The 25,806-nt window shown below is 37.8% G+C and overlaps 1 protein-coding gene across 7 annotated transcripts in view; it reads right to left on the reverse strand.

Moving 5' to 3' along the window:
• The window catches only part of Znf451 (zinc finger protein 451), a 99,596-nt gene that overhangs the window by 1,618 nt on the left and 72,172 nt on the right, over positions 1-25,806 (reverse strand). For 6 of the 7 annotated variants that reach the window (XM_004846100.3, XM_087204934.1, XM_021259390.2 and 3 more), the window contains 5 exons: positions 21,128-22,725; positions 18,792-18,935; positions 17,536-17,666; positions 16,529-16,715; positions 10,465-10,530 (listed from right to left, as the gene is read on the reverse strand). In XM_004846100.3, the coding sequence (XP_004846157.2) occupies positions 10,465-10,530; positions 16,529-16,715; positions 17,536-17,666; positions 18,792-18,935; positions 21,128-22,725 (2,126 nt within the window). Of the gene's footprint in view, positions 1-10,464; positions 10,531-16,528; positions 16,716-17,535; positions 17,667-18,791; positions 18,936-21,127; positions 22,726-25,806 lie in introns of those variants that run through there. The other variant, XR_015448832.1, reaches the window with a different exon arrangement.

Below are 25,806 nucleotides of genomic sequence, written 5' to 3' on the forward strand. Positions count from 1 at the left end.
CAAAATCTTAAGGCTGTTAAGAATTTAGCTTTTTTAAATTTGTCAACTGTACCTTAATAAAGCTGGGTGAAATAAGCTTTAAGCTCTCTAGCTTAAAGGCTTAAAGCTTTCTAAGGCAGAGGAAAATTCATGGTCACATATGTCCGAGAAGCATGTAGCGTAGATTCACACATAACTCATTCCAGAATGTCCACTGAATGCCCACCATGCATCCCAGGAGCAAGAAAGGAACAGTGAAGACCGCTGTTGGGGTCACAGGCTTCTCCACCTCCTCTCTGGGAGTGATGCTACCTGGGGGAGAGCTTAGTGCCAGTTTCTTGGCCTTCACTAGCTCCTCATGCTGATCATCTAACCGATCTGGTCCCTCAGAGCCTGTTGGTATATAAGCACCAGCAAGCCCTGCAGAACCCAGGCTCGTCCTCCTCCCAGCAGGGGCAATGGTTTGTTACCTTGTCTGCATCCAAATACTATGAGCAAGTATCAACTGTGTAAATTAGCTACAGCCTGGACTCAGTGATTCACCCTCTGAACTCAAAGGGATGAAATATGGCAAAGGAAATCCAGAACACACTTGGCGAAGAGCAAGGTGACCTGACTTAGATAAGGTGTGAATTCATCAGCAGCTCGTGTGGCGCATGTCTGCAATCCCAACACTTGGTAGACCAAGAGAACAGCACAGACACATCAGAAATGGGCCCATGCATATATGGAAACATAACAGAGGTAGCACCATAAAACAATAGGAAAATACCCTTTGAATAAGTGGTGGTAGGTCAGCTGATAGGCCATATAGCAGAAAACAATTACACCTGTCTCAGGGAATATAGAAAAATAAATTTCTGATATATTATACATCTAATTGTGACAGACAAAACAAAAATACTTTCTAGAAGGGAATATAGAGGTGAATCTTTATGATCATAAAGATTTGATAAGATTAAAAAACATTATGGAAATGACTACTAACTTGGAAATCAAAAGGCACCACAGCACTTGGGAAGCTTAGGCAGGAGAATCACTGATTCCAGGAGTTAGGGACTAGTCTGGGAAACACAGCAAGACCCTGACTCAAAAAAAAAAAAAAAAAAATTGCAATACACAGAACTTGAATCCAGAAACATCTAAGATTTTTCAACCCAGAAAAATCAATAAAAGGTAATAGAACAGAAAAATGTCCAGATGTCTGAAAATGCATTCAAAAGATGTGTGAATGCCCAATACACATTACTACTCAAGGCTGGGTACAGTACAGTGGGGGAGCTCTTGCCTAGCAAGCATGAGGCACAGGGTTCAATCCCCAGCACCATAAACAACACAGCCACAAACAAAACACATTACTGATCAGAAAAATATAAACTAAACCACAGGAATACTAGTATACTAATCATATACTCTTCAGACTAGTGAGGTTGTAGATCACGAGGAGCTCGTCTCAATCACTCTGGAAAAAGTCTGGCACTATTCACACAAGCAGTTCTCCCAGGTGTGTCCCCAAACATGAGGACATGCGGGAGAGACGTGAGTGGCAATGTTCGCAGTTCAGTCACTATAACAGCCAACACATAAATGATGGGCGGACTGTGGTATAAACAGGTATTAGAAATAAAGTTACATGCTGAAACACAATATGATTGTGTTCCATGCTCTAAAACAATATGATTAAAAGAAATCAGACCCAAAAGAATATAGCCGATACCTGGGCTATCTACTACGACGGACAATGACTACAGATATTTACATTAATTAAAATTAAATGAAATTGATATTCAGTTCCTCAATCAAGCTACATTTCAAGTGCATAATATCCATGTGACTGGTGGCAATTATGCCAGACAGTGCACACACTGAACATTCTAGTCATCAGGGGAAACCTTTGGTCAGTGATGCTCCATACGACCCCATTTAAAGTTCAAAGTCAAGCACTACAAATCTGCAGTGTTCCAGTCATAACAGTAGTTGTGAGCTCTGGGAATGAAGAGGGACACCTCTAGGGTACTGGTGGTTAGGGTGAACTATATTCTGTCAGAGGACATGTCCTAACCCACAGGTGGCAAACCTTCTAGAGCTTTCAGTGATACCAAGAGCCCGCTGCACCACATATGCCACAGGTTCAGTACCACTGTCCTAACCGCTGTCTTAGTCTGTCTTATGCTGGTGTAACAGAGCACCCAAGACTGGGTGATTTGTAAAGAAGTTTCTTTCCTTCAGTTCTGGGACCTGGAAGTACATGGTTAAGAGACTTGCATTCGGCAGGCAAGGGCCTTTCTGCTACATCACCCTATGGCAGAAGGCAGGGTGCAAAGGAGCGAGAGAGAGCTGAAACTGATTTTACACCAACCCACTCTTGAGTAATGAACCATGCCTGAGAAAATATGAATCCATTGAGGAGCGCAAAACCCGCTTTGCAGCCCCACTTTTCACTTGTTAAAAATACCACAGTGGCAACTGATTTCAACAAGTTTTCTGAGGGACACTCAAAACAGCAGCCCAGTAGCTGTGTAAAATGATCTAATCCGGAAGTAAGGTCTTTGTGAACACAATTAAAATGAGACTATTCAGGCAGATCTCCACCAGATGTGAGTAGCATCCATCTAAGAGAAGGAAGATGGCCACATCAAAGTGGAGGCAGGTGCTGAAGCAATGTACCTGTGAGCTAAGCAGTAATGAGGACAGCCAGTAATTGCCAAAAGCTAACAAAAGAATAAAGGTAAAACTTTATTTTATTTGTTTCTCTGAAACAGAGTCTCACTATGTAGTTCAGGCTGGTCCCGAACTATGTAGCCCACCCAGGCTGGCCTGAAACTTGTGGTAATCTTCTAGCTTCAACCTCCCAAGTGCTGGGATTATAGGTGGGTACCACCACACCTGGCCTAAAAGCTTGATTTTAGACATATAGCCACCAGGGGCCAGGGATTTAGCTCAGTGGTTCTGCTGCCTGCCTCAAAAGTGCAAGGTCCTGAGTTCAATCCCCAGTACCAAAAAAACAAAAACAATACAAAACAAAAAAAACATATTATTAATTCATTGTTTCTAGAAGTGGGTAGTTTTAGCTGTTGCTTATTATAGAGAGGCAGAATTTGAAGTTTGAGTCTAGTCTCTGTACTGCCACAGGAACATAGGCAGAAACAGAGGAACAGAACAATCAGAAGTAACTATGGAAATGCTGGAAAACAACCAAAGATTTATAGTGACCAAACACTGAATTAAAAGAAAAGGAAAGGAGACAACATAAAGACAGGAGGAAAACTACAGTCCATCTATTTCAACTAACTCACAACCCACTTCGAGCAGAAAATCAGCAAGCACTGCTAGAAAAATATCATAAGGCAGACAAAAAAATGGACAGCAGGGCTGGGGATTTAGCTCAGTGGCACCATGCCTGCCCCGAAAGCACAAGGTCCTGAGTTCAATCCCAGTACCAAAACAACAAAACAGACAGCAAATTGGGGCAAAAGACCATGGATTGACATATAGTAGACCACCCAAAGCCTGGGAGAACAATCCAGGAGAGAATTTCTTTGGGAAAGTAGGGAATTCTCAAGTGCCTGTGTGGACTAGGGAATTCAGCTAAAGCCAGGCACTGGCTGAGAAAACACGAGAGTAGGCCCTGGCCAATCTGTAGGCTTCAGACAGGCCTAAGGGTGGAAGGAGGCCCTCTGAGAAGACTGGGAAAGGTGGTTTTTGTTTGTAGCTCCTAGCATTCAAGTAAATCTGTCAGAACACTAGCTACATATCATCTAAAAGAACAGAGAATTCAGTAACCACATATAACAAGGAATATGTTTTTGCACAAAGCATTTGGAAAAGTAAATAAACGCACAAATGCAGCATTCAACAACCAAAAACAGTAAAACAGGAAGAAAATGTAAAATTTAATTTCCATAGGTACTGCAATGTAACATTTAAATATCTAGTTTTCAAGAACAAAAATATAAATAAGACAGTAGGAATATATGAACAAAATGAACGTATCCAGAGATAAATTATAATAAAATTCATCAAACTCTGGAAATGAAAAGTACAATAACTGAAATGAAAAATTCACTAGAAAAGCTGAACAAATTTAAGCACAAAGTAGAGTGTGAAGATAGAATTCACATTTCCAGTGTGAGAAAGAGAAAAATGAAGAAAAATGAATATGGCCTAAGAGGCCCATGGGACTCTGTCCACTCAACTGGCCTGAGAGCCAGGCAGAGACAGCCACAGCACAGTCGGGATAGTCAGTGGACCAGGTGGGGCCTAGGGCTGTACCTGGTCCCCGGGGCTTCCTCTCTGCTTCCTTGATGCCAAGTGAGCAGCTTTGCTCCCCTGCCCTTGCACCATGACCCATCAGCCAACCATGGACTAAACAATTGGAAACCCTTAGCCAAGAATACACTACTTCTTCTTTAAATTGCAGAAATCAGGCTCTTTTGTCCTGTGACAAAAGCTGACTTACACAGACACCATCAAGCGGACTAACATACAAACTACAGAAGTACTCAAAGAAAAAGGGAGACGGGGCAAAAAGAATATTTAAAGAAATAATGGCTAGAAAAGTCCCCAATTTAATGAAAGACGTGAATCAACATATTCGAGAAGCTCAATGAATTCCGAGGATAACTTTTAAAAATTATAGTTGCACATTATAATTAAACTGCCAAAAATCAAAGAAGGTGTGGTGATCCGCATCTGTAATCTTAGCACTATGGGAAGCTGAGGCAGGAAGACTGCCAAGTTTGAGCCCAGCACGGGCAATTTAGAGACTTAGCGAGGAGGTCCTGTCTCAAAATAACAAAAGGGCTGGGGATGTAGCTTGGTGAAAAGGTCCTGGGTTCAATCCCCAGTACCACTGCCACCAAAAAAAGTCAAAGACAATGTAAGTAACAAAAGGGAAGCAACTCAGGGGACATGGTGACACAAGCCTATAATCCCAACTACTTTGGAGGTTGAGGCAGAAGGATCCCAAGTTCAAGTCCTGCCTGAGGAACTTAAATAAAAGGTCTGGGGATATAGCTAAATGGTAGAGTGCTTGTCTAGCATGTGAGTGGCCCTGCATATAATCTTTGGGGCCCTGCAGAGAGGTGGGAGGCAACTTGTCACATATAAGAAATAAGAGATCCTAAGTAAGATTAACTGCTGATTTTTCCATCAAAAACCAGAGGTCAGAAGGCACTGGGTGACCTTTTTTTTTTTTTTAGACAGTGTCTCCCTTTGTAGTTCAGGTTAGCCTTGAACTCGCTATGTACCTCAGGCTGGCCTTGCGCTGGTGGCAATCCTCCTGCCTCAGCCTCCCGAGTGCTGGGATTAGAGGCATGCACCACCACACCTAGCTTGGATGACATTTTAAGTGATAACAAAACAAAACCCTGTCAACCAAGAATTCCAGAATTTGTTACCTGGCAAAACTATTTTTTGAATGAAAACACTAAGACATTCTCAGATAAATAAAAACTAAAGGAGTTCATTACTAGTAGATCTTCCATTCAAGAAATGCTAAGGGGAATCCTTTAGATTGAAATTAAAGAACATTAGGTAGCAAGTCAAAGCCTCAAGAAGAAATAAAAAGCACTTGTAGAAAGTCTGTTTTATTATTCTATTCTGCAGCTAGTTATAAGTTCTTCTTATTCTCCTTTCTGTCTTAATTGAACTTTGAGAGATAATTATGAAGAATAAGAAGAATCCAGTAATAGAAGACCTATACAGAAATGGTGCCTAAATCATTTTGAATCGGTGAATCTGAAGATAATGCTTAGAAGCCTCAGTTTTTATATAAAATGAAGAGACTTCTGTATTTTGACACACACAAGACCCTTGGGGCATTATTGTGGGTTACCACAGCCCATTCCATACTTTCCTAATGAAATTATGTACTTTAGCATAATGGTTGCTAGCTGTAAATCTCAGTAGCTGCTCCTGAGGGATACAGATGCAATCTTTGCCTTCACTCACTTGGTACGATGAACGGCAAGGTGTATACACCTGTACAAAAGTCAAACTGATTTCTGCACATATAATGTTCCATGTAGCATTTTCGCATATGTATCCACAAGCTCCACAGGGGTAAAATACACCCATGCCATTCTTCTGTTCTGCAAACATCTAATTTGCCACAATGGAATGAGTGTGACTCACAGTAGCTGGGCCTGGGGAAAACAGGAACCATCTGTGCATGTACCCACTTGGCAGACAACAGCAAAGTGTTTGCTGGAGCTTCAAAGAAGCAACAAGTGAGTTTTACTCAAGAAATACTCATTGTTAAGTTTCTTGCATTTAGGATTGTTTTTTCAATCAAAAGTTTCCTTTTGATTTTTCTTGAAGAAGTAGCCCAATTCAGTTCAATGGTACATGAAATACCTGGTTGCTGTACCTTTAGGCAGTATATGCAAAAAACAAAGTCTTCAAAATATAGCACAAAAATACATGCCCTGCTAGATACAAAGACATATACACTGAATTTAGAAATTTATCTTGCAATTCAGCCACCAGGTCTTTACTCGTATGGTAATGAACCAAATGACGTTATGAACAGACTTGCTGCTTCCATCTCCCAAATTAATGGGAATCTGACATTCAACAACTGGTTTACCAGTTTCTGACGGATGTTACGTTTGCTAACAGAGGACAAGTTAACCAGAATAGGAACTGTATGTAAGAACAAAGCAGAAATTACCAATAAAATATTGTAATTTCAAAAACTTATACAGTACAATCTTTTGATTTCAGAAAGATATAACACTGGCCTCGAATATGACAAAGAAAAACAAACTGGCACTGCTGATGTCAACATTGTACCATGACGGAAAAATCGACAGAGAAATCTCGACAAAATTGAAGCCTGAGATTGTGGCATAGATGTTGTTGATGAATTATGCTGCAACTATGACATCACTTGAAATGCAAAGCATCGGCCAATAGTCATGTTTTACTTGATCCTAAATGTGTGGCATGAATGGTCTGATAGTTCACAAAGAAAACAGCAAGAGCAAAATATCATAAAGAATTTTTCTTAGAAGACTGGGACTAGGACTCATAAGAAATCATTTACAACAGAAGAACAAAACGGTTCTGCCCAGGGAACTACACAAAAAAATTGTGGAGCACAACAATGAGATCACAGGGGAACAGGCAGGTGCAACATCACAAAGACCTACTACGACAGGAAAACCAAAAAGATTTCAGCTGTGCCCTACAAAAAAGGACAGGAAAACAAAACATAAGTGCCATCAGTGTAAGTGATACTTGTGCATGGAACATACACTTTTCATATGTGAAGACTGCCTTGGGTGTGACAATTGAAGCAAAGATTATTTTTGTTGTAGAGTTCTATTAGTATTTTCATTTTAGTTCATATGGGATTTTATTTGTTGTTATTTTTTAGACGTTGTACACCAAAACAGCAGATGTTGAAAATTTTGGTGCTTATAAACACTCAATAAATATTAAAAATTCAATGCTTTATATTTGGATATTTTTTCCTGTTAAGTATTCATTGTTCAATATAATAAAATTCATAAAATTAAAATAATTCATCAATAGACATTTCTAAAAATGGCATGGGTCTTACACACCCTTCAGTACGCTCCTTTTACACAAAATTGCTGTGATCCAGGGTTACGAGCAGTTTTGAAAGTAACAGTTTGCTTTTAAAGTAAATTTTTAAAATTAACACTCTAGTTTCTCAAATCCTTTCTTTGTTCTTTAAATTAGCCACAATAAAGTTGGACATGGTGGCATATGCCTGAAATACCAGCACTGAGGAGGCTGAGGCAAGAGGATCACAAGTTCGAGGCCAGCCTGGATTACATAATGAGATCAAGGCCAGCCTGCACTATACAGTGAGACCTCATCTCAAAAAAACAAAACAAAATCAAAAAATTGACCACAATATGAAGTTAGTATTAATAAAAATATAGATGTCTGGAATTAATTGAAGGACCTCTCGGAGTAAGATAAACTGCTGCCTTTCATAGAAAGATAGTTTTGCGTGGGCAACCATCCACATACTGCTGTCATCTTTTTCCTGGGCTTTAGTAGGCACACTGCCACAGCAGAACTTGTAGGAAGGTGAATGAATGATGTGAATAATGATTGTAATAACACAAACAGCAGCAACAACCAATACATCCCCTTTTTACCATTTCCCGTGTTATTCTACTACTATTTGCATTTTCAAACATGAGAAAACTGAAGCACAATTAAGATGCACATGCCGCGTTCAGCAATCAAGAACACTACAACTCTGAGGAAGAGGTAAAAGAACCTGATTTCCAGAGCTACCACATATCTACTGTATTTGAATACCTAGTTTCCAATAACAAAATCAAGAACAAAAATAATACAGATAAGAAAATATGAAATTGGATGACTTGTCCAATATTACACAACTTGTAAAAAGAAGAGCCAAAGGCCCCGGGGATTTAGCTCAGTGGCACTCTGCCTGCCTCTTAAGGGCAAGGTCCAGAGTTTGATTCCCAGTACCAAAAAAAAAACAACCAAAAAACAAAAGAATAAGAGCCAAGTTGTAACTTAGTCTAAATCCAACGTCGCACTCTTACCACATCCTGTGGCTTCCATTTCCCTGTTTAGTATACATATAAGGTTCCTATGACTGGGATTGGCCTGCATGGTCAGAATTTGACATCGGTTTATGGAGAACAACAAAGGATACAAATCCACGCAGAAAGGAAAGTTAGCCCTCTCCCACAGCAAAACTACACACAAATTTATCCTGCTTTTTGCCATCACTTGTCAATTATACTTTGTATTGGGAAGGTATGGGATTAGAAACTTGAGAGGATATTTAAACATTTTTAAACTTTATTATCCCAGTCTGGACAACAGCATTACTTTATTTTCATGGCAAAATTAATGCTTTTGTCAACAAAATAACTCAATCTCCCAAATACTCTTTGTATTAATTTTCCTTTTCTAGTTATAGTGACATGGGTCCTTGTGGCTCATATTTTAAGCTTGTTATGAAATTATCTATTCAATAATAAGTTTCATTCAATGCCAACTGGTATGCTAGGTGTTACTGAAGGAAAAATACAGCTGCGGATTTAGCTCAGTGGGACCACACCTGCCTTGCAAGTGCAAGGTCCTAAGTTCAATCCCTAGTATCAAAAAAAAAGAGAGATTTGAAGGAAAAATAAATAAATCATGATCCTAATTTCTCAGAGAAGTCAGTAAAGTTGAGAGATATAGACAGAAATATTTTAAATCCACTTGGTATGACACAGTGGCAGCCTGGTAGAGGCAGCAGTTAGCATTCTATTTAAAAAAAGAAAACTTGGCCAGGGATTTACCTCAGTGGTTTCACTGCCTGGTGTGCAAGCACAAGGACCAGAGTTCAATCCCTGGTACAAGAGGGGAGGGGAGGGGAGGGGAGGGGAGGAGAGGAGAGAAGGAAAAATTGAGAAGCACTAACCGTATATAATTGCCTACAAAAATGGTTAATTCTATGTGGTTCAACGAAAGAGATGACATTTGAACTACATCTTGTTGGGTAAAGAGGAAAAGAAATAAGCCTTTAGAAGAAACACAGAGACCATATTCCTTAACTTGTGTAGAATATAAAGTATGGTCCTCATACTTTCTATTAGACTTTGATTTTCTTGAAAAACAAGATCTTTTCTTGGAAAGAAAATCAAATAATAACTAGTGGAAAGTTTAAACTATCTTTTCTTGAATCCCTTTATACTGATTCTTTTTCCAAACTACAGAATCATAAAAATGTAAAATTTCAGTTTCTGAACCATATAATGCACTGCATGGGTTACAAAATGGTAGAAGTTCTGGTACATATATACTTATATACATATCAGATTTCTTGAGTTAGCCAAAAACCCCCAAAACTGTGAAAGTTTCCAAAGTGTGGTTACTTAAAAAGTTGTAATTCTGACAAGCATTTTCCTGGAATTAGCCATGAGGTACAAATAAATACTGCAAGATCTAAATTCCTTACTTGCTTTTTTTTTTTTTTTAGTACCAGGGATCGAACTTGGGACCTTCCACTTGCAAGGCAGGTGGCAGAACCACTGAGCTAAATCTCCGGCCCAGTACTTGCTATCTTTTAGTGGCCTTGATAAACAACATAGCTGGCAGTTCTTAACTCACTACGTGGCTCTAAGTGCTATGTTCGACCTTGAAAGACCATGTCTGGAAAACAAGCTGGGCAAAAACACTGCTTCCAATTAAGTTGAAGATTTTCTCCCAATTTTGTTTAACTGAGTAATTTTGGCTATAAAAAAGAAAGATGAGGATTTTCTAGCTCATCAAAAGGACAAATCAGTTTCAATGCCAGGCTCAAATGCTCAAGCCCTAAAAGCATAAAGTTCTACTATGCTTAAGTCAAATTAACTGCATTACACAAGGGACTGAGTAAAGGCACATAAAGCAAATTAACTAGGCAATACTGTTTGTGTAAGAAGAGAGTGAAGGGGTGAGAGAGGAAGAAAAAAAGGATTCACTCTACTAGGTTACCTTCCGTGGCTCTGAATTCTTCTACAGAAGAACTTTTTGCACCCATGTTATCATCACTGTCACATTCTGTAAGAAACAATCAATAAGTGCAAATGCATTTCTGAACAAGTTACTGTACCATAAATTACATACTCTCAAAAAGCATTATTTTCAATGGCTTCCCTTATATCCAAGCTAACTCATTTGTTAGTATTGTAACATGTATTCACCAGTTATTTTAATGCTAAACAAATATTAAAAATGATAGCAAGAAGTTGAGTCTTCTGCAGTTTTAAAATCATATGCATTCACCTCTACAGAGATAACACCATAACTTTTAATTAATGCCACTGTACGGCATAAGCTCACTTACCTGCTGTCTTACAATCAAACTGAGGACTTTATAAAAAATGACATAATTGACTAAATGTTGCAAAAGTCATTGAAAATCTGAGCCATGGTACTATCAGTGACCTAGTATTTGGCTAAATATTTTTAACTAAAAATTTAAGTGGATACATACCAACTTTTATTAATATATAATTATATAGGTACACACAAATCTGTATGTACAGATATGTATATGTACAAGTAGACACCTATATATTTGTCAGTGACTGAATCAGGAGTTAAGTAACTGACTACAAATCATGTGTATATATTAGTTTCTGAGCCAAGAAAACATACATTAAAAAATTAAAGATTTAGAGGTTGGGGATGTGGCTCAGTTGTAGAGTTCATGGCTAGCATGAATAACACCCTGGGTTCAATTATCTATAATTAAAAGTTAAATTCATGTATTCCATCATTTTTGTTTGGTTTGTTTTTGCTGAAATACATTGTTACAAATCATCATCTTCTGTCATCCAAGCAAACTACTTCAAATATTTCAAGCAATGTTTTGGGGAAATAAAATATTTCATTTACAGTGTGAAAAACAGAAGCACACTTTTCAACATTATGAACACAGAGAAAATACTTTGAAATTAATATTACTACAATTCAAAGTCAAAGTTAGTCAAAGGCAGCACATCCTAACTGATCCAAACAAGACCCTACTACATGCAAGGCCTGGGCAGAACTGTAGGTCTGGATCACAAGAGTTAGCTTAACACTGAGCTGCAAATTTTACGAAAGGCTTCTTCTGCCTCCATCAACCCCACCTACAAAGAAAACCATGAGTAGTCTCCTAATTCCAGCATCTTTGCACAGTCAACTGTGCCATACGGGATGGCCCTAGAACCACCACCTAGTCTAATATAGAGATGAAGAAAACAATAGGTGGACAGGATTTGAGAATTACAGTGAAGAACTTGCCCAGTGTGGGCACGGCCCAGTGTCTGCTCCCTAACACCAGAAAACAAAAGCATTAGAAGTAAATTCAAGAACTATTTTTTATGATGCCTATTCCATGGTGCTGCCTCAATCACCTATATTTTCCCAGTATAGGAGAATTTTTATAGTTTTTAAGATAAACCCAAACTGTGTAAAGCTGTTGAAATGACACGATGTCAACCGTATTTCAATATGTACACCTCATTCATCCAAGATGGAGTCACAGCAAATGCCGTAAATGAACCATCCCAGCAGCAGCATATTCAGATTCAAGAAAAATTGTCTACTAGCAAAATCCTCTTCATTGCACCTCATTCGCAAGGGAAAAGACACTGGGCACTGAGTGTATTAACTTCTAGGCATTCTGGCATGTTTACGCCAAGTAGAGGTGGCAGGGTAACAGAAACAATAGGAATGTCTTGTAAATGTTTTAGAACCACACATTGTACTGGAATAGCTCCTCCCTGTCTTTGGAGTCCTGGCATCATCACTTGGAGCAGCCTCTTGAGATGGAAATACTGTACTGGTTTAATTATGAGACGAAGGGTCCCAGGGCAATTACAGTGTCAATCAGCTCCCTTTACCAAATCCAGCAGATAATCAATTTACTTTTTTTTCAAATACTTTTTAAAAAAGTGCCAGAAGTCTCATAACCTTGTTTTATTTTCCAACACTAGTCTGCCTGAATGCTAAGAAAACTCATAATCTTTATGTAAATGTTGCAATGCTCTTAAACTATAGCAGAACGTTTTTCATTATTTTCACTCTTAAAATAATTCACATTAGGTGGCTACCTCTACATAGTATATCCATCCCTGAAACATAAGTTGGAATGAAAATGTATTTGTGAAAAACAAAAAGTCTACCTGGCACCTCTGATTAGGATCACAGAAAGGATTCTTAACTCTTGCTAAGTTTTAAGAAACTGAAAATGTAGGGCCAGGGATTTAGCTCAGTGGTTCCGCTGCCTGCCTTGAAAGTGCAAGGTCCCGAGTTCGATCCCCGGTACCAAAAAAAAGAAAAAAGAAACTGAGAATGTGTATTACAAAAATAGAACTGAAGATAAGGCTATAGTAGGGTCAATTAGGGATAGATCACTAGACAGATGTCTCTACAAGGATTAATATATGTATCATCTGTAATCACGATGTCGGTGCTGGAACCGAGATAACATAGCCAAACCTGGACTTACTCTGAAGGCTCATCTTGCTGCAAGGAGCCACTGATTTATCCCAATTAACCAAAACAAAAACTTGAAAAAATACCAGTAGAATACAGCTACATCCCCTCCACCAAGAAAAACCTAACACCTTAGGGTCAAAATGACTGGATGTCAACATTTGGAACTAGCAACTTTAAATATCTCTATTTTTACTGAGTATCTCCTGAAAAGCTTTCAATTAAGTGAAAAAATTTTGCTAATGTAACTTTCCCATACAATACCATATGATCACTGACTCTCACGACACTATTTAAAATTCTGACTACACAGGAATTTTTGGTTTAATAAAAACCACTTCCTTTTCTCAGTAAACTCCTGGAAAGGTAGGGAGAAAGGGCTGTGGACGTAGCTGTGTGCAAAGGCCTTGAGCTTAATCTCCAACCCCTGACCCCTGTCCCGAGATGGGGTGGGGAGATGAGACTCAATCTTGTCCTTTTTCTGTGCTCTGGTGGAAATTTGAAAACCTGAAAAATCACCAGACTATGTATAAAAATAATAAAAATGACAGAACTTATCACTTTATGTTACTTAGTATATAAATTTATAGTAATGCAAAACAAAACAAGAAAACCCAAACAAAAAGATGAGTTTCGTTTGTTGGTTAGTAACTAAGAGTGTTGAGACCATATATCCCCTGCAATTTTAAGTCATATATAAATACATGTTTATTTTTAAAGAAAGCTTTCACTATTATTTCTCAAAAAGGCCTACTGAGCCTCCTACCTCAAATCCGCAATGCCACATGGAGCGGTCTGGTTGTTAAACCTGAAGATAGAACATCAGGCCTAGCTAAAACAAAGAGTTATCCTGGCATTCTTGTAGTAATGAAAATTACCCAAAAGTGTAACAAGATTATTAGTGGGACGCCAGACATGGTGAAGCACTCTAGCAGTCCCAATTACTCAGAAGGTCACTTGAGCCCAGGAGTTCAAGGTTAGCCTGGGGAACATAATGAGACCCCATCTCAATGAATGAGGGCTGGGGGAGAAGAGAGAGATGAGAGAATGAGAATTACTATTAGTGGATATGGAAACTGAAAGATTCTGAGTCCCAATATATATATTAAATATTGTTTCTTAACAGAAATCACTACCCTACTATTTACAAAATCATTTGTTAGGAAATGGAGTGGGATAAAATTTTACCCAAGAAAGTGATTTTTCTTCGATTTCTTATGATAAAATTCACTACCAGTCAATTTAGGGGATTTTAGTCTTCCATAAAGAAAAACGTCTTAAATCAGACAACTACATCTGAACATGATTCACTTAAACTTGTCTTGAATTTTAGTTACAAAAGCATTATATAATTCATTACACTTCAATCTAAAGATAAAATCTCCTGATTTAAAGACATTTCATTTCTTTGACCACTTACTTTCATTACTTTAAAAGTGTAGTGGATAAGAATCATTTTTTTATTATAGTACTAGTAAAAATAGCTAGTATTTATTGAGCACCTAAAGTGTACACTGTACTAGACACTTTATATATATTGCTGATTCTTAGAACCTAGATGAGGCCAAAGGCAAGTAAGTAGCCTCAATTCAGAGCAGGAAGCTTTTGCCAGTATTCAGAGCCCACACCCTTCTTTAGGTACTGCATGGTCTCTCCAAGTCACAAAAATTCAGAATAAAGTATACATATGTGCCTTCAAAGAGCAATAAAGTCAAGTGAGTACTGACTCCAAATGATAAAGGAAAAAAGGAACACCCAGACCATGGAAGACATTCAGAAGGGCTTAAGCATCAGCTACCAATACCCTGTATCTTACCTCCAACCCTACTATACCCATACAGACCTACTCATATGCAGCTCCCATTCCAAAGAGAATGGAAACAGACAAATCCACAGCACGTTTAACATCAAAATCACAAAAGAAATGTTTCCAAAAGCTGCAGCACAAGGTAAAGGTTGGTGGTCTACTTTGAAGGTAAAAATTTATTCTCTAGGGCTTGGCGTGGTGGTACATGCCTGTAATACCAGCACAGGGAAGGCTGAGGCAGGAGGATCACCACGAGTCAGAGGCCAGCCTGGACTAATTTTCTAGGGTATCAAATAGGAAACAAAAGACTGGAAGAGAAAGGTTTTGTTGTTTTGTTTTGAAGAAAACCAAAGATAGGAAAAGCAACTGGACAAAACAAAAACTACAGAATAGTAAGGTAGTATTCAGTAGTAAGGCCTGACATACATATACAAAAGTTCATTTCCTTTATAGTCTGCACTCTTTACTCTTTTTTTTTTTTTTTTGGTACTGGGATCCAATTCGGGTACCTGCACTTTCGAGGCAGGTGACAAAAACACTGAGCTAAATCCCTGGTCCCTCCTTACTCTGCTTTATTATTTGTTTGTATTCTTGGTATGGGGATCGAACTCAGAACCTTGCACTTCCGAGCCAGGCAGTGGAACCACTGAGATAAATCCCCGGCCCCTTATTCTGCTTTAAAGAGTACAGTTGGGGGACCAGGGATTTAGCTCAGTGGTTCCAGCGCCTGCCTCACAAGCCCAAGGTCCCGAGTTCAATTCCTGGTACCAAAAAAATAAAAAAAATAAAGAGTACAGTTGGGCTAAGTAGATTAGTGATTTCTAATTTTGCAGAGGTGAATTGATCCACTGTAATTAGTGCTTACAGCAAGATTTTTCATAATGAGTTTCAATCAAAATATGGTTTTAAATTTATTACAAGAAAAATATAGCTGAGAGACAAGCACAGCTGGAAAACATAAAGGCATGCAATAAAAATGCAAAAAGGAAGCCACTTTTTCACCAGTATCTTCAAATCTTATTCATGGATTCAAATTACTAGGATGTTTAAAAATTATTCTTTTATTCTTTTTTCTACCCATATTTATTTCACAAATTACAAAAAGACATAAAACAAAACTTGAGGAGTCCCTAGAACTGCATCTGCATAAACACTGGAGAGTGAAGCTGGATATCAGCACCCTTTTCACTGCATGGTCTCACAGAGGTGCAGCCAGCAGTGGCAGCCATGACCGTAAGATAGCAGGACTCAGCCCAAGGACCAGATCAAGAGCTCGTTTGTCACAATCAGCCTCTGAAATAGTCTTTTTCGTTTTTTTCTTGGTACTGTTATATTATTATTTATCACATTCTGATTTTCACATATAAGTACTTTGCTTTCTAAAAATTGAAGATAAATTTAAAATTTCAGAAACAAAGTAAAGATCTCAATTCTGAGTGTCTAAAATTACAAAATATTAACTGGGTGTACTGGTGTATGCCTGTAATCCCAGTGCTCTGGGAGGCTGAGGCAAGAGGTTTGCAAGTTCACTACAGATTTTTATCTACTAGATTAAAAAAAAGGCTCTGGAGAATGATTGTGAATTATCCTCCTGAAACACTACAGAATGAAAGTGAGATATGAAAGATACAAGTAAGATGGAAGTGTGACAGCAAAGGTTCAGTGAGCAGGCAACAAAGTACTAGTGGACAACAGTTTATTGGTCCTCTCAGCAGTGAAGTCTCCTCCTCTTGGGCAGTTTGCTCTGTGACTGTAGCTGCGTACCTTTGGTGGTATCAGATATGCTATTTAACAAGGCACACATCATATCTCCCTCTAAGTGGTGAGGGTTTAATATATGAGCTGGCCTCTGAGTCTTCTTAAATTGATTCTCTAGCTCCAGAAAACCTTGATCTCCTGAGAGGATGGTGAAAGGAATTTGCTTGGGTAGTTGTTCATCTAGACGACCAGCCTAAATTGGAACAAATGGCACAGGTTGATAAAAATCAGCATGAGTTTCAAGTCAAGTTACATTTATTTTCAAATGAACATATACTTACAAAAGTATATAAGGCTTTTTCCCTAGCCCCTAACTTCCTAAATGAAATTTGCCACATTTAATCAAAGATAAGATGCCATCAAGTATAAGCTATTTTATACACCACTTGGGAAAAAGCAAAAGCCACACTGCAGTCCAATAGGAAGTCCCCACATAAAGCAGGAACGCCAAGGACTATACACTCCATGTAAAGATGAGTAAGAAACAATTCCACCACAGACAAAAGTTAAGCAAGGTAATCTGTATGATTCAATTCTGGCACTGCCGAGTGGGAAAAGGAAATCTCCTGTGGTTTAAGCCATAATCAGCAATCACATTTGCAGAGTATGTGCCTCTATCATGTGACACAAAAGCCTTCAAGCAGAGAATCTGATATAAAGTGGGTCCCAGGGCAGTCGTTTCTCCAGGTGACTGGAAAAGGCAGATGTAAATGCAAATTCTACCTAGGCCAAAAGTGACTATTAAAGTGTCACTCAATTTCAGATGTTAAAATATGAAAATATCTTAGTACAGATCAAGTACAGTACCATTTCTTAATAATTTATTCTATAAATAATTAAAGGTCTACAATATATATGAGGGTCTGCTGGGCCCTGCTCTGACAACATTGATAAGAATTTGATGCAAAAGGGTTCATATAAATGTACAGGATGATCTATTTTATCATTACAGTTTAAGTAGGAGAAATCCCAAGTGGATCCTAGATTCAGGCTTTGAATAAACAATGACTCACATGCATACATATGGCAAAATCAGCAGCATCTTTCCTTTTACTACATCGAGGATGAAGGAAGAAACATCCAATCCTGTTCAAGTAATTATAGATCTTACAGTTGGGTGGAGGCTTCCAGTTGGTGTTTCCTCCTATTTATTTCAGAAATAAATAGGTTTAAGTGAAAGTCAAACAGGAAAAGACTGAACACCTGTATGAAGGAGACACACATATTGAAAAGCATTCCTCCTAAGAGAAAGTAATATCTAGGTTAGAATGAAGATGAATTTGGCTCTACAACAGGCACCAGCACCTTGTTTTACAGTCCTGGGAAAGTAGATCAACTTTCCTAATTCTACCTATTTATCTTAAAACTCACAGGAACATTGAGCAGAATCAAAAGTAATGTGTCTTTTAATGGCATCATTCTATATGAACGCAAAAGTCGTGGTTTTTACAAATATGCCAAGCCTGGGGAGGGGACAGAAATGATAGGCAAAGCCAGAATTTCTAATGAACCATCACAGCTAGACTTAATAAAACATTACACTGGCTGATTTCTTCAGGTCTGTATGTTTCCATCTTTAATCCCAATCCTGTTCTTTACATGCTGTTTCCTCAATAGGAACTGTATCAGGTTGTCACTATAGTAAACATCTGTAAACCAAATAATCTCCTAGGTCCAGTCAATGGTTTGTAGAAAGATTAAGCTGAGAGCCAGGGATTTAGCTCAGCAGCACCACACCTGCCTTGCAAGTACCAGGTTTTGAGTATGATCCTAGGTACCAAAAAAAAAAAAAAAAAAAGATTTAGTTGAAGTTGCATACTTATAAGCAGCAAGCATTAACTACAGAGGCAGTTGTGGCATGCTCAAAATGACACCAGTCCTGTACCAAATAAACCAAAGTTCAAAAGCTAACTCTAGTTTTCATTAGTGTTAAAATTGAAACATATTTTATAACTTTTCAGCCTGCTTGTATTTAAGAAGGGAGAAAAGAGAATTAATCAGTAACCTTGTTTAAACCAAGCAACAATGCCAGCCATTGAATAAAGCCTTTGAAAATTCGTATCAAAAGAAACACAAACTCTGAATCACCAAATAGTAAAGTTTACCAGGAAGACATGTAAAAACAAAAATATACTAGCAGGGTAACTATAATGCAAAGTAACAATATTCGCACTGTATTTGTATGTTCCATTTAGGAAGGTTCAAGAGGAACATTTTAAATCACATTCTGGGAAGAGGGGGTCTCAAGTGTTTTCCTTATTAACCATACCTTGAAAGCCCCAAATAAATGTTCCTTGGTTAAGGTGTCCTGGTAGATGACCAAAAAAGTTGGACCAGTTATCAAAATCTACAAAGACTATATGAGTCATGGTTCGCAGGAAATCCAAATCTGGAAGCTCAACAACTTCTTCCTCTGAGAACACAAAAACATTCAGTTAAGACTTTGCTAAAAACATTCAACTTCTCAAGCCTAAAATATAGAGGCCTAATATGTAAAAATATAAATTTTGCACATTATTCATTTCTATCTAGAATCTTCATGAAACCTAAATCTGTACATGACAGTTTATACTTAGATAAAAAATATTCAGAATATCTCACATTGAATTATACATCCTTCTTAATAAATACCTGCCTTTGATCATAAAGCTTTTTAAAAAGTCATTTATAAAAGTTTTAACACCAAATAACAAGAACTTGTACCATCCATCAACATATACTTTCGAAGTTACCCACTAAACATGCTCGTGCCACCATTCTAATCTATTATTCTAATCTAGACATTTATTAGCAGCCCTCTGGCTCTATGATTAAATACCCTCAAAACAGAAATAAGATGACCTATAACCCTGATATGAAGTGATGCTGGAAACAGGTGCTGGTGGTACAGTAACACCATAACACACCTTTGTTTTCACATGCTCTAGTTTCATCTTAGCCCATTTCCTACCTTTCATCTCCTTCCCTTTTCCCCTGCTTCATACTTTCCACACTGACAAGGATTTAAAGCTTCTGGTAGTGGTAATTAAAATGTTAAATTATTTTAAGAATGAATAGCTTCTACTTTTTTTTTTGCTACCGGGGTTGGAACTCAGGTCCTTGCATTTGCACAGCAGCAGGCAGCGAAACCACTGAGCTAAATCCCCAGCCCAATAGCTTCTACTCTTAACAGAAGATCTTTCAAATATACTATGGCCATCCTCTCCTGTTTCGAAGCCACCTTACAATGCAAGTCCTCAGTAATTCTAGATTTAGATATTACAATCATCTTCTATCAAACGTATACTAATACAAATTCCCCAAAATACAGCAAGACAACGTGATGTAGCCACTGCCTCACAGGAGCACTAGATCTAACTAGACTATACATGATTTAACCCATTCTCAGGGAAGACACGCCATGACTGAAGTTGATGCTGACCCTACCTAAGCTACAGGGCAAGCCTGTAAGCTCCACTGGTTCTTGGCTGGGTGGGTATACAGGGGCACACCCAGAGTTCCTGCCACTCAAGAGGCTGATTGCAGGAAGAGCACCTAAGCACACAGCTTGAGACCAACCTGGGCTATACATCAAGACTTCATTTCACAATACTTATAAAAAATAAAATAAGTAAAAATAAACAAAAACTCAGTGATTCATTAAAATATTTCATTAGGCATGAGTTTCTTATTCTGGTTGTCTCCATTCCATATTCCATATAACTCACCAAGAGCTAACATTTATTTAAAAGGGTATAGAATTAAAATTAACAGGCTAAAAAAATTAAACTTCTAAACAAAACAAAAATATTACACTAACTACTTAATTCAATCGTTAGGAAGAAGGAAGTATAAAAAAGGAGATTTACACTTCAATTTCTCTTGCTACCACTTTTAACTTTAATTGGTATTTAATTCTATGCTAAAGCTTTGCTTCTAAGTAAATCATAAAAATACACAAATGCTGAAATTACTTTTAAGATTTCTAATACTTAAAGAACAAGGCCAAATATATACAAAAAGAATTCATCTGGGTTTTTGTTTTTGCTTTGTTTTCCCAGTCCTGGGGACTAAACCGAGGACCTCTGCACTGAGCTACATCCCCAGCTTTTTTTTATACTGAGACAGGGTCTTGCGAAGTCACTAAGCTGCCCAGGCTGGGCTTGAACTTGAGAATCCTCCTGCCTCAGCTTTCCAGAGTGCTGGTATTATAGATGGGTGCTACCATGCCCAGGTTGTTTTATTTTTTTAATGAACTTAAATACGTAAGAAAAACCTAAATGATAAAGTCCAGAATAGCTATCAAATCTGACTTTTAGAAAAACTATCAACTTCCTTCATCTCTCAGAATCCTGGTGTCCTTTGTAAAAGAACAGAAAATGAGATCTAAAATATATGTCCCTTAAAGCTAACATATTCTTTCTTTCTCCCCTTAAGTTTGGGAAGTAGATGAATGAAGAGGAGGGATACAAATCCCTTAGAAGTACATACTGCAGTAATTGATGAAATACATCATTCCATCCCATTTCTTCCTTCAAAGTTGGATCATTAACTCACAAAAACGCTGGGTACGTGCATGTGGGTTTCTACACTAATTCACGAATTAGCCAAGTGATACATCCATACCTATGGTCTGACAGCTTGGGTCGTCTTCAGCTCCCTTCTTCATATCCAGATTTTTTGGACAGCTCACTGCTTGTTTCAGTTTCTCCTCTGTATGTGAGGCACTGGCAGTGAACTTGTATATGTTTCCCTTTTCAGGTGCAAAATGAGCCAGGCTCGGTTTCTGTAAGAAGGCGTGTTTTCTATGAAAGTGCTGCTGAGCACTCTCAGGATTGTGAAATGCTTTGGTGCAAATGCCACACTTAACTACATACTGTTGCTTCTCTTCACCTTTCTCCTCTTCCCTGTGTATCTGTTGGACATGCGTGTTCATGTCAGCTAAACTTTGTGCTGTGGCTGAACACAAACTGCAGCGAAACCACAGTTTGCCTTTATCCAACATGACTTGGAGACATCTGCTATAATCTTCCTTTCTGTTGACTTTACAGATATAACTCTCATGGCAACCACACGTTAACAGGTTACTGGTCTCTACAACTGGAAAATCATCCTCAGTTTTAATTGAAATTTCAGTTTTTTCAGACACAAACACATAATCTATGCTGTGGTATTCCTTATAGTGATTTAGAAATGCTTCTTCCACATTAAAGATAAGATCACAAAGCCCACAGAAGAATTTAATCTTTATCTCATTGTCATGTTCATCTTGGCAATGTCGGTGTAATGTTTTGATCTTATGGAAAGTCTTTCTGCAATGAGCACAGCTGTATCTATGAAACTGGTGACTTGTCAAAGACATGCAATGCTGTTTTACACTTTCTTGGGAATCAAACATTTCTTCACAAATTCTGCATTGCCATTTACCCCTTGGGGGACTGTTTGTCAGAAAATGATCAACAACAGTAATAGTTGAAGGTGGTTTGTTAGCAGTCAAATTACTCACCACAGAGGGTGATGGCAAAGTTTCATCTTTTATTTCATCCACCTCATAAAAGTATCTGTGCCCATTATGAAATTCAGTTACATGTGCCATAATAGTATCTTTCTTTATTAATTCCTTTTTGCATGTCCGACACCAAAAAAGAAAGTTATTTAAATGTGCCCCTCCGTGAATCCGGCTCATGTGTAAACGGATAACCCCTGAATCTTCACACACCTTTCCACAGACCACACATTTGTAACACATTGTGTTTGCTAAGAAAACATGTTTTTCCACTGCATCTTCGCTTGGGAATCGCTGATTACATTCACAAAACCAAGTTTTAACTACTGACTTTTGCCTCTGGACACAAAGCACATCTTCATGACTTTTATCTTCCAAATTCATCTTCTTCTTTGGAATGATACTGCAGTCCTGTGAGCTGGGTTCTATAACAGACACAGATCTTTTAAGGGATGAAATTTTTGGTTGATCTAACAGTAAATTCAAGTCAGATGATTTATTCCCTTCGCTGCTATGGCAATAAAGTAAGACAGCTTCTTCCACTGAGTTAATGACTCGAATTTTGTGTCCTGAATTCTGCTTGTGAGCTCGGGTGCTGGTTTCATCCACAAAGACTTGGTTGCAATTTGGACAATAACCTCTTAATAGGAATTTTTCTGCAACTTGGGTAATGCTTTTCTCAGCTATCACTACAGGTCCAGCATTTCGACAACGAACCCTAAATTGGATTTAAAAAGAAAAAAAAACTCTTTCAAAGGTATTTTCTTAATATATCATCTCTGCTTTTTATGACAGGAAATTTTTTAAAAACAATATATAAATAAGTGTTAAAAATTACTTTTCAATAGGTGCAGGTGATTTAATGATATATTATCTGAATTATCACAAATTATACTTTGTTTCCGTTTTTTTTTTTGGTACCGGGGACCGAACTCAGGACCTTGTGCTTGGGAGGCAGACGCAGGAACCACTGAGCTAAATCCCCGGCCCTATACTTTGTTTCTAATCCATATAGAAAAGGTTAAAACTAGAAAAGGTTAAAAAATATTAAGGTAAACTTTAGAACAGTAAAATCAGTATCAAATGTATTGACTGATCATCTGAATATCTTAAACACTGAGATAATTAAACTATTTGGAGAAACAGTGATAAGCTTCTAGGCAATCTCATTTTTATTCTTTAAGAACAGATTAATTTTATGTCAGGAATATTCCTTGTCCATATTTGCTTTTATGCTAAAGAACAAGACTCAGAAAGACCAACACAAGCATGTGCAACCATCAACACAGTCAATTTCAGAAGACCGCAGCACATAAGACCCTTCAGCTATCCTTTGATCCCCATGTTTCCCAATCCCAATCACTGAGCCCTATGCTATAACTTTCTGTCTCTAAGATTTCCTATTCTGGAATTTTTTTTTCTTTTTTTGGTACTGGGGATTGAACTCGGGACCTTGCACTTGCAAGGCAAGCACTGGAACAATTGAGCTAAATCCCCAGCCTATTCTGGAATTTTGTATGAATGAAATTATACAGTAAGTGGATTCTTGCATGTATCAGTATCTAATTCCTTCCTGAGGCCAAATAGTATTCCATCGTATGGATATGCCACATTGTGTTTACTCATATGTCAGTTCATGGTCATTTGAACTGTTCCCAATTACTGGGTATTATGAATAACACAGCTATAAACAATGTAAAAGTCTTTTGTGTAGACCAATATTTTCATTTTTCTTGCCTATATTCCTATAAATAGAAATTCCTAGGTCATACAGTAATTCTACGTTTAACTGTTTAAGGAAAGAAAGGATAAAATATTTTAACTAAGTAAAAATGAAAACACACTTTATGAAAATCAGTAGAATTGGGAGAAAGCAGTGCTCACAGGGAAATTTATACCTTTAAATGTATTTAACATTGCAAAAGAAGATCCAAAGTCAATCTATGTTTCCACCTTAATAAACCAGGAAAAGATAAGCAAATTAAACACAAAGTTTAATATGTTCCCACTGGCTTGAACCACTGGTGGTAAAAGCCGCCTTGTAGTGAGACACAAATTACAACCCCATCATGATTGTGTTAAAGAACAGAAATTAATGAACTAAAAAATGGGCAAACAACAAAAATTATCAGACGAAAGGAGGAAAAAAAATCCAGTGAAATAAAATGGTGGTTATTTTTTTTAAATCAACAAAAAATTCAGATAAATAAACATAAAAATCAGACACTTTTTAAAAAATGAAATAAAATACATTCCTGAAATAAGAATCAGCAAAGCCTACACTTAATGAGATTAAAAGATTCTGCTCATCAAGAGATAAAAATCAACAATATGAATATGCAAAATCATAGGCTGGGTAAATACACTCAGGAAAATTCATATGATTTTAGTCTATTTTGTGTTGCTATAACAAAATACCTGAAACAGGGTACTTTTTCCAAAAGAGAGGTTCATGTAGCTTAGAGGAGGGAAGTTCAAGATCAGATGGCTTCATCTAGCCAGGGCCTGCTGCTCCATCCTAACACCGTAGGCAGGAGTGTTTGTGAGAAAAGAGAGGGGACCTTGATTCATCACACCTCCTCCTAGAAGGACTAATGCAGTCTCATGAGACCATGCCCCTCCCTTGAGACGGGCATGAACCCCTCCAACAGGGTCCCCTCATAATCTCATTACTTTCCATGGCCAGTTCTTAAAGTCCCACCACTTGCAGGGACCAAGCTTACAACACAAGAACTTTTGGGGTGGAATCCATTTCCAAACTACAGCACATATATTCTACAAAGTCCTATAATCCAGATACAAATTTAACAAGATTCCTATCTAGAATATATACAGAACTCCAATTCACTATTAAAACAGTAAACAATCCAACTTTAAAAACAGACAAAATGCCTTAAATAGAGCTTCACAAACAAAAATATATACAAATGGCCCACAAATACATAAAGTGTCCATCATTGTTGATAAAAAAAAGAACATTAGCCAGGTGCAATGTCACATACCTATTATCTCAGCTACTCAGCTACTCGGGAGGCTGAGGCAGAAGGATTACAAGTTAAAGCCCAGCATGGGCAACTTAAAGAGACCCTTCCTCAAAATAAAAATAGAAAGGGTTGAGGATGTAGCTCAACAGTAGTATACTAGCCCAGCATGCACAAAGCCCTTAGGTTCAATCCTTAGTCTCACACACACACACAGAACCAGCATATTAAAATCACAATCAGACACAATAGCTGAAATGAAGTCTAGCAGCATTAAATGCTAGCAAAGATAAAATCAATACCTTGCTAGTAGGAATGTATACTGGGAGAAAATGTTTAGTAGTGTCCTATAAAGTTAAATACACACCTATTTTCGATCAGGCAATTCTACTCCTAAACGAGCCATGAAACCTATGCCCACAAAGACCTGCACAAAATGTTCATAGCAGCTTTACCCCAATAGCTATAAACTGTAAACAACACAAAAGTTCATCAATACTGATGTGATGAACAAGTTGCGCTATATTCATATAACAGATTATTGTCCACTAATAAAAAGGAACAAGGTACTAAACAATATGGACAAATCTCAGATGAGCCAACATGATTGCCTTTACATGCATTTGTAGAGGTGATACAATTAATGTAAAGATAAAAATCATCAGAACAGAGACTGTCGAGGGGTGACTGGGAAGAGACACGGGAGCAATATATATTACAGTTAGTTAATGTATGGGCTAAACAGAGACATCCACTTGTCAAAACTGTAATAGTTAAGATTTGCACACTTCAATGAAGGTACACTTAACCTTAAAAAA

The sequence above is a fragment of the Heterocephalus glaber genome, unplaced genomic scaffold (genome assembly GCF_053883595.1).
Source record: "Heterocephalus glaber isolate CG9 unplaced genomic scaffold, H.glaber_assembly_v1.0 deba00000594, whole genome shotgun sequence".
NCBI lineage: Eukaryota > Metazoa > Chordata > Mammalia > Rodentia > Bathyergidae > Heterocephalus > Heterocephalus glaber.